Here is a 9,650-nt window from a genome sequence, read left to right as displayed (position 1 = left end):
TAATAGAAAAAATTAGCCAGGCATGGCGGCACACACCTGTAGTCCCAGCTACTTGGGAGGCTGAGGCAGGAGGATCCTTTGAGCCCAGGAGTTTCACGTTGCTGTGAGCTAGGCTGATGCCATGGCACTCTTCTAGCTCAGACAACAGAGCAAGACTCTGTCTCAAAAAAATAAAAAAATCAAATAAAAGTCTAACGGACATTCCTTTTCTATCATTGGAAAATACAAATTTTAAATTTCTTGTAATAAATAAAATAGGTTTTAAATTCCAGTTGTACAGATAGTGCAGAATTCCCATATACACCACACCCAGTTTCCCTATTATCATTTTGTATTAATATGGTATATTTGTCACAACTAATGAACACATATTAATACATTGTTATTAACTAAAATCCCTACTTTATTTAGATTTCCTTAGTTTGTACTTAATTTTCTTTTCTATTTTAGGATCCCAGCCAGGATACTATTTAACATTTAATTGTGTATCTTATTAGGCTCCTCTTGGCTGTGAAAGTTTCTCTAACTTTCCTTGTTTTTAATGACCTTGATGCTTTTGAGGAATACTGGTCAGGTATTTTGTAGAATGCCCCTCAACTGGGATTTGTCTGTTTTACTCATGAAAAACTGGGGTTATGAGATTTTTGGAGGAAAACCACAGAGGTGAATTGCCATTCTCATCACATCATATCAAGAGTTCAAACTATTAGAATGGCTTATCATACCTCATCAGAACCTGGAAAGAGATGAAAAACTGTCTCATGACAGCCTCCCTGACAGAGAGAGGTGAGTGAAAAACAGGTTTGTAGTAGCTCCCCACAAACCTCTCAGGTTGGTTTCTAGTCATTTAATCTTATTTTCTGGCATGTCTGGTAATTCTTGAGTGAATGCGAAGCATTGGGTATGAATTATGTATTAGTCTTTTCAATAATTTCTTCTCCTATGTTTATTATTTCTTTCCCCTTATTTTCCTTGGGTTTGTTTTTCTGTTCTGTTTCTAGAAGTTTTTTAGGTCAATTTATTGCCAGTGTTTTTTATTTTCTAACAAAAATTTAAGGCTTTAAATTTCCCTGTAACCATGTCTTTAGTAAAACTCAAAATTTTTGATATGTAGTATTTTCATTATCATTTGGGTAAATAGTTTTTAAATTTTTATAAGAGTATTTCTTAATTCCTAAATATATGGTGATTTTCTGGTTACCTATTCATTACTGATTTCTAGTTTAATTGTGCACAGACCATACTCTGTATGATTTCAATTCTTTGAAATTTATGGAGACTTACTCTATTGTTAGAATGCATTCAATGTTTGAAAATATTCCATACGTACTTTAAATAATGCATTTGTGCACATTATTTATATACATTGGGTCAAGTTTGTTAATCATGCTGTTCCAAAAATCTGTATTTTTAATGATGTTTTGTTTGCTTTGGGGATCAATTACTGAGATAGGTATGATAAAATATTCCACTATACTTGTGGATTTTTGTCTGTTTATCATTGTAGTTTTGTATGATACATTGAGGCCATGTCATTAGGTGCATACAAATTTAAAATTGTTCTATTTTACTGGTGAATTGAAGTCACTCAAGGGAGTCCCAACTATGGCATCTTCATCAGGTATTTATAGTTTATTTATAGTTCCTCTTGGTCCAGAGTATTTTTTTTTCTTATTGCTTTTTAGAGACAGGGTCTCACTCTGTTAGTCAGGATGGAGTACAGTAGCACAATCACAGCTCACTGCAGCCTCGAACTCCTGGGCTCAAGACATTCTCCTTCCTCAGCCTCTTGAGCAGCTGGGACTACAGGCATGCATCAAATGCCTGGTTCAGAAGATCATTTTTATCATAAACTTCAATCCCGTTTACAGGAAAACTGCTACAAAGTTAACTGGAGGTCAAATTCTCATGCAGAATGGAAAAGGGGTTTTTTTTTAACCCTTTACCAAAAGTGTTTTTCATCAGCCTTGAAAAATCTCAATATTTCTCTTCACATATTACTTCTGCCTCATTATTTTTCTTCTTGTACTGAAGACTCCAATTATACATCTGTTAAGCCTTTTCAATGGTTGTCTCCAATGTATGTCTCCAATATTTTCTTATGCATCCTCCATCTTTTTGTTTCCCTGTACTTCATTCTAAATAGTCTTCTAATGTGTTCTGGTTATTGTTACTTAAACTGTGTATATCATTAAATCTATACATTGAGTTCCTAAACCTATTAATTTTAGAGTTTCTATTAGGTTATTTTTAAAAGTGTGTGTGTGTGTGTGTGTGTGTGTGTGTGTGTGTGTGTGTAAGTATGTTCTTATTGCAGTCTTTCCCTGAGTGTTCTGGTCTGTTTCTTTTATTTGACATTTCTATTAATTCTCACTCATAATGTTTGTTTCCAGGTATGATCTGGTAATTTGTAGCTATATGCTAGTCATTTTTTTTTGAAAATTATTTGTAGGATATCTTGAGATTTAGGTTGATGATATCTTCATCTGGGGAGAATTTTTGTTTCTGCCTAGTGCCTACAGATTGCCATTTAGAATGAGTTTATTCAACATTCAAGGTTTGAGATTTTCTGATTACTGTAAAACCAGACATCAATTTGTGGAAGTCCTCTACAGGGTCTCAAATTAGCTATGGGGAATGTTTATTTGAATTTCTACCTTTTGTGGGCACTAGATTTAGACTTCTTTTTCTCTTGTTCTTTAATCTTGAAAAAAATCACAACTTAGTTTATCAACTCTGCTTGTGCATTGGTACGTTCCTTCAGAAAAATTGCTTGGCTTAAACTCCCACAATATTGTCATCTAGATTTTGGCTGGATAATTCCTTATATCAGATATTTGCTTCTGTTTTTAAAAATCCAGCTTTTTGGGTTGAGCTCAGCTGATGCATTAGATCAAATTACCAAGTTGTATAATATATATGTTAATATGAAATCATGCTTGCATTCCCGGGGTGAAATTTTCTGTTTACAAGTGACTCTGTCTGGTTTTGGCAACAGGGTTATAAAAGCATTATGAAACAGGTGAAGAATATGCCTTCATTTTTTAATTTTCTTGAGCAGTTTTTATAATTTCTTCCATATTCTCCTATTTATTGGGAAGAAACTACTTAACATATTTATTATTTATTTATTTATAAAAGTTCTCACTATGTCACCCAGGCTGGAGTGCAATGGCATGGTCATAGCTCACTGCAATCTCAAACTCCTGGCCTCACATGATTCTCCTGCCTCAGCCTCCCAAGTAGCTAGGACTACAGGTGCCAGGCTAATTTTTTAAAATTATTTTTTTAGAGATGGGGTCTTGCTATGTTGCCCAGGCTGATCTCGAACTCCTGGCCTCAAGTTATCCTCCTGCCTCAGCCTCCCAACGTACTGGGCTTACATGCATGAGCTGCTATACCTGGACTAATGTGTATTTTAAAAGTCCTGTAGAATCTATAATTATGGTGGTTTTCTAGATATAAATTTTGTTTTGAGTCTTCTGGTTTTCTTCCTGAAAATTCTTGCCAGAGATTTACTTATATATATTTTTTTCCAAAGACAAATATTTTACCTTTGTTGAACTTCTCTATTATATTGATTTTCCATTTCCTTATTTTCTGCTGTTACCTTTATTTTTCATTCTATCTGTATATTTGTGTGTTACCTTTTTTTTTCTAACTTCAATAGATATAAATTTCACTGTAAAAGCATATTTACCTTCATCCTATTAGTTTATGTCACTGAACCTATGTCATGAAGATATCTTGAAGAAAGTTTTGGAACTTAGATCATTTATCATTACAGATTTAACATTTACAGTCTAAATCTATACAGTTTAAGTGGTAGTGACAGGTTAAATTATGAGAATAGAAGAGATTTGAAAGTTAATGCATTAGCGATATGTAAAAAGAGGCATATAAAAATAACTTGACAAAATTGAAAGATTAATCTTTAGATTAAAGAAAACGTAGAGTAAAAATGTTTGATCCCAAGATTCTGAAAAGCTCGATAAATATTTGGCAGTTTAATAAAAAGTTAAGCAAACATCTTTGCCATGTCCCATCAATTCCATTCTATTTATTTGAGAGAAATAAATCACATACCTATAAAATTTTTTGTACAAGAATGTTGACAACAACTTTATTTATGATAGTCAAAACCTGGAAACAACTTATATATCAACAAGAGAATGGATAAATTGGAGTCTATTCATACAGTGGACTACTACTCAGCAGAATGGGAATGAATTAATATGTGCAACATGTCTCAAATATTTTATGCTGAATGAAAAGAGTCAAGCAGAAGAGTACAAACTGTATGATTCTACTTTTAGGAAATGTTAAAATATGTAATACTAAACTGTAGTAGTAGAAATCAGATCATAGGTTGTTTCTGGTGGGTTTGGCTGGGAAAGAGCAGCAAGGATCTTTGTGGGGGTGATGGAAACGTTGTGTATCTTGACAAGCATTTTTCTAAATAGATTGAAGAGTTGACTTAAGATCTAAAGATTTAACTACATGTAAATTATACATTAAAAATTGTTCAAAATATTAATTGTTGAATCTAGTTGGAACGTATACAAATATCCATTGTACTATCCTTTCAACTTTTGTTTAAACTTTTCGAATAAAAAGTTGGGAAATAAAATTTTAAAAATTCATTGTTCAGTTTCCTTGATATTAGGTTCAGTAAAGATTAAGATCAAATACTATTGGCAAAGTGTAAAGGAATGAGGAAGTGTGATTAAAAATAGATGTATGTTTAGCAAAACAAAGGTGGCTTGAAAAACATCTGGAGGCTTGAGCACCATAGAGAGGAAGTAATCAGTGGAAGTGAAAAGAGAGATGTTAAAATCAGTAAGGTCTGATGAGTTCAGAGATAGGAAGGGAAAGGATTAAGAAGACAGGTACTTGAAACTAAACTCAACATTCCCTGCAGGGTCCAACAAGATTGAATACTCTTCGGAAGTTACTAGGATACACCACATGGTTCTATTTCTTAATGGAATGCTACTTAATTTTTTTGTGTGTTTATCAGCTGTTTAGATACAAAACATTTATCATCTTTTGCTTTCTAAGTTTATAAAATATACTCACATAACCTTATCTCATCCTGAGATTAGGTATAATCATTACTATTTTACAGATTGGAAAAATTGAGACTCTGCTAAAGTTACACAGCCAGTAAATGGAAAAGCCACTCCTGAGACTTTTGACTGCATGTAGTATAATATTAGGACACTTTAATCACAGTACTTATAATGAGCCTTCTAATTGGAGCCATTGTAAGGAGGTGGCCTGGCCAGGTAATTGCCTAGAGGCTCAATTTATAAAGAGTATTTTAACATTGCAAATGTTAAAATAATGAGGTAAAAAATTGTTAATATTTAATAGAATTCCTCTGGGGGGAAAGTTGGCTAGAAGAGGTACTTTGACATGTGGCCTATTATGGGTGTTGAGACTATTGTACCTCCTTCCCCACTTCCCTCCAAGGGTATGTTTTATCACATTATAAGGAAGTTGGATGCAAGTAAGTGCAGGGATTTCTTTTTGGTGTGTGGCATACACAAATCTGGACCAGAGCTGAATTGCTCACATAGTGGAGAGAGCAGCGGGGCAGTGTTCTTTTCACCCTTTACTCACTCAGCCTTTCCTTTATATTGAATGATTATTAGGGAGCAGAGTTTAGAAAAGATGCCAGATTAATCTTATCTGGGGAGACCTACTAGCACCCTATTTCAGAATTCTTCTGGGTGCAAATAATAGAAAACTCAACTCTAGTAAACTATCAAATCACAGAGGGAAGGTATTGGCTCAAGAAAACTGACCAGCACAAAACTGAGCATCAAAGTTAATTCTGATATATTGTTTTTGCTCATGAGAAGGGTTGGTCCTCATGTTGGCTCCTCAGTGTAGCAAAATGACGACAGTGTTCCTCATTCCGGAAACTCTCATCTCTAATCACTGAATAAATGTCCCAGACTTCCCACTGATTGGCCTCCTTTAGGGCATGGGCCCACACATGGTCTAACTGGCAAAATCTGTAAATGCCCAGCACTAATTGATTGGATTTACATGCCCAGTTCTAATCTAATCACTGTGGCCAGAGGGACATAATGGTCCTTATTGGCTTAGGCCATCTGGGGCAGCTCCTAGAACTCTTTGCAGTCAAACCTACACAACGCAGCCAGTAGCTGCTACACACTGACAAAAGGATAGAATGGATGCTTCAGAAGCAACAATGAACACTACAAACAAGCTTCAGTGGGGCTTTGTGTCTCTTACAGTTTTGTGTCTATGTTGGTCCTTCTTATGGGTGTAAGCGCCTTAGTGGCAGGGCTGTATTGTATTCTATTCATCTTGTTATTCCCCCAAAGCTCCTAGCACAGTGGCATTCACTTAATGTCTGTTAAACAATGTTAACTTCTACTGAGGTGTAAATCAAATCTAAGGAGAACAAGAGCAAGAATGAGTCAAGGAAAGACCACAAAGTTAATGGTGGACAGAATTAGAACCTACTCTAGACATTGTTTATTCATGCCTTTATTCATTAAACAAATATGAGGCCAACTATTGGTGAGGCATCTATCAGAAAATACAGTGTAGTGAATTTAACATGTTTTAAGGTAAATTCTTTTATTTCTTTATTTGAAACAGGGTCATGTTCTGTCACCCAGGCTAGAGTACAGTGGCCTCATCATACTTCATTGCAACCGAAAACTCCTAGGCTCAAGCGATCCTCCTGCCTCAGCCTCCCTAATAGCTGGGACTACAGGCGCACACCACCACACCCCGCTAATCTTTTCTATTTTTTTTTTTGGCAGAGACTTGGTCTGGCCAGTGCTCAGACTGGTCTCAAACTCCTAGCCTCAAGCAATCTTCCTGCCTGAGATTCACAAAGTGCTAGGATTACAGGCATGAGCCACCGGGCCAGGCCAATAAAATTTTTAAACAATAAAATTTTTATTTATATAATAAGCGATCACACAATTACCAGAAAGACATGTTATGAAGGAAAGTTCAAGATCCTATGAGAAGTCCCAACAGAGGGATTTGAATTAAAATGGGAGAAGTGGGCAGGGGAAGTTCTTAAGAAATGACACTTCAAGTGAGACCTGAAGGATGAACAGGAGTTAGAGGGGCAAAGGAGCAGAGTGGGAAATTATTCCTGGCCCAAGGATCAACATTCAGAGGCCTTAAAACTTGCGAGGATGGCGGTGGTTGAAAGGAAGGTCTGATGGAGGAACTGGAAGTGCAGTGTTGACGGAACGAGGGGCAGCTGCAAGAGGCAGTAGGTAGGAAGCCTTATAAACGATATTAAGAGTTTTAAAGCCCTTCAGTGGGTGGGTTGTACTCCTCTTCAAGGAAATTCGAGCCACAGTCTCCGACAAGCGATTTTCCTGCTCAGCTTGACTCAGCATCTTCTCTCCTTCATCAGGACGTTAGGGGTGCCATCAAGCTTCCTTCTATCTACTCTGCCCCGGCATGGCATTCTTTCCTAGCTATCAGATTTCCCTGATCCCTCGCCTTTTTATCAGGGCCCTTCGGAGCGCTCTTATTTCACTTCTGCCCAGCCCCACCCCCCCAACTCTCTGCACTCTGCAGTCCATGACATTCAGGCGCCCTTCAAAGTCAGAAAGAATCAGCCAGGTTGGTACTTGGAGGACATTAGCAATTCAAAGAGGTTTCACCCATCCGGCACCATTAGATGGGAACAATGGCTTACCCAACGCCCATATTTAGATTGTTCCGCCACAACTGCTCTGGGGGATGGTTTTATCTGAGGCTGCTTTCTCAATCCGCAGCTACTGTGTGAGGGGCGCCGTAAGAATCTTCTCGAATGCTCTTGTCACGCGTCCCGGCCACCTCTTCTTCGTCCCCGCCACTGCCCCAGGCCAGGCCATCCTGCAGGCCCGCCGGTAACCCGCAAGTCGCGGCAGTCCCCCGGGAGTCGGCACGGGCCTCCGCGCGGGGAAGGGAAGGCACGACGCGGGGCTGCGCCGGGCAAGGCCGCAGCATGGGGCGCCGGAAGCGTGCGGGCCGCGGGCGGGCGCCGACGCCCGGCGGACGGAAGGCGGCCGAGCGGGTGGGCCGGGGGGCGCCGCGGGGGGCGGGGCCGCGGCGCACGGGGGGCGGGGCTCCCGCGCCGGTCACGTGACCGGTCCGGCGGCGGCAGCGGCGGCGGCGGCCGCGGCGTCTTAAGCGGCGCCCAGTGCAGGATGGTGCTGGAGGCGGCGGCGGCCGTGGTGGCGGCGGCGTCGTTGGCGGCAGCGGGAGGGGGTGAGGTGGCGGCAGCAGCGGCGGCGCCCGCGGGTGGTATAAAATGGCGGATTTCGAAGAGTTGAGGGTAAGCGGGGGCGCGGGAGTGGACAGCCGAGGGTGCGGGGGAGGGGCGGGGAGGGAGAAGAGGCGGGGAAGCCGCAACGTCGCCGGCCGCCGCCTTCCCGTGGCGCGGGAGCCGGTTGGCGGAGCCCGGAGCCCTGAGCTCCGGCCGGCGGACAGGCGGGCCCCGAGCGCGCGGGGGAGGGGAGCGAGCCGGCGAGAACTGCCGGGCGGTGCGGGGGCGGCGGGCCTGGCCGCCGGGAGCCGGCAGTGCGTGCTGCTGGCGGCCCGCACACCTGGCACGGGGGCCGGGGCGCCCTCGGGAGGGGCACGTGGGGAATTGGCGTCCCCGTTCATTTTGAGGGCCGAGGTGGGAAGCGGCGTTTGGTTTTCCACCTTCGCCAGGGGTGTACGTGTCAATGGCGATTCAGAAGTCTGCATGCTACTCACTTGGTGGACGACTGTTTTCTGAAACGTGAAGTTGCGTTTGGCAATTTTTGTCTCTCCTGTTATGGCTGATGCTACCGTTTAGTCAGGTCTGTGACGAGAAAAGGCCCCTTCCTCCCGCCAGGGCTTCCTGACATCTTCCAGAGAAGCGTGGTCTTTGGGGAACCCTGCCTTCAATAATGGGCCTTAAACCTTGGTAATTTCTTAGTGCCATGGTAAGAAATCCTGAAAGTCCGTGTTGTCGTGAGGTTTGTGCACTCCTTTTGCTCTTGAAAAAATTTTCTCTCCTTAGCCTTAGAACAAGGTCATAACTTTATTGTTGATACCTTTGTATAGTAGAGATTTGAAATGGGGGTGTAATGAGGGTAGAACGGAAAAGATTTCCCCCCCCCCCCGACTGATAACCTTCGGAGTCCTTAACTGGAACAAAACTAAGTGTGATAGATGAGCCGGATTTATTTTGTGTGGGTCGCTGAATTACTGGCGACATAAATGAGCTATTTATGGACAGAAACCTAATTTTTTAAAAAAAAATGTATTTTAAAGTAGAGATGAGTGTGAATTTGAAATTAAGTTTGCATAACGTAGTCTTAAGATGTTAGGGTTACTTATTCAAATAAGAAGGAAGGGGGATCCGGCAAAAGATTCGGTTTTCTGTGTTTGTTGTTTTTTTCCAAGGGATGGGGTGGGGGGAAGGATGTTGGCTGGTCACCTGTTTAGTGGACATCACGAAAAGAATGTATGTTCTTTTCTAAAGGGAGGTTGTTACAGTTTGCACAGTGCCTGCCATTTTCCCCCCTGGTGTTTCAAAAAGAATTAGTTTCCAATAGAGAGAACAGTATGTTAATGCATGTTATGCCCCGTACTAGTTTATTCAGAGAACCATGATTGTAGGTAAA

At 41.0% G+C, this 9,650-nt stretch overlaps 1 protein-coding gene across 5 annotated transcripts in view; it reads left to right on the top strand.

The window, feature by feature from the left end:
- The first annotated feature begins 8,094 nt into the window (after positions 1-8,094).
- The window catches only part of PIAS2 (protein inhibitor of activated STAT 2), a 79,924-nt gene continuing 78,368 nt past the window's right edge, over positions 8,095-9,650 (top strand). For 4 of the 5 annotated variants that reach the window (XM_045527274.1, XM_045527271.1, XM_045527270.1 and 1 more), the window contains exon 1: positions 8,095-8,329. In XM_045527274.1, the coding sequence (XP_045383230.1) occupies positions 8,306-8,329 (24 nt within the window). In that variant the 5' untranslated portion in view covers positions 8,095-8,305. Of the gene's footprint in view, positions 8,330-8,850; positions 8,967-9,650 lie in introns of those variants that run through there. The other variant, XM_045527272.1, reaches the window with a different exon arrangement.

This window comes from Lemur catta, chromosome 16 (assembly GCF_020740605.2).
Source record: "Lemur catta isolate mLemCat1 chromosome 16, mLemCat1.pri, whole genome shotgun sequence".
Taxonomy (NCBI): Eukaryota; Metazoa; Chordata; class Mammalia; order Primates; family Lemuridae; genus Lemur; species Lemur catta.
Note: the sequence above shows the minus strand (reverse complement) of the source record. Positions and strands in the feature narration are given on the sequence as shown.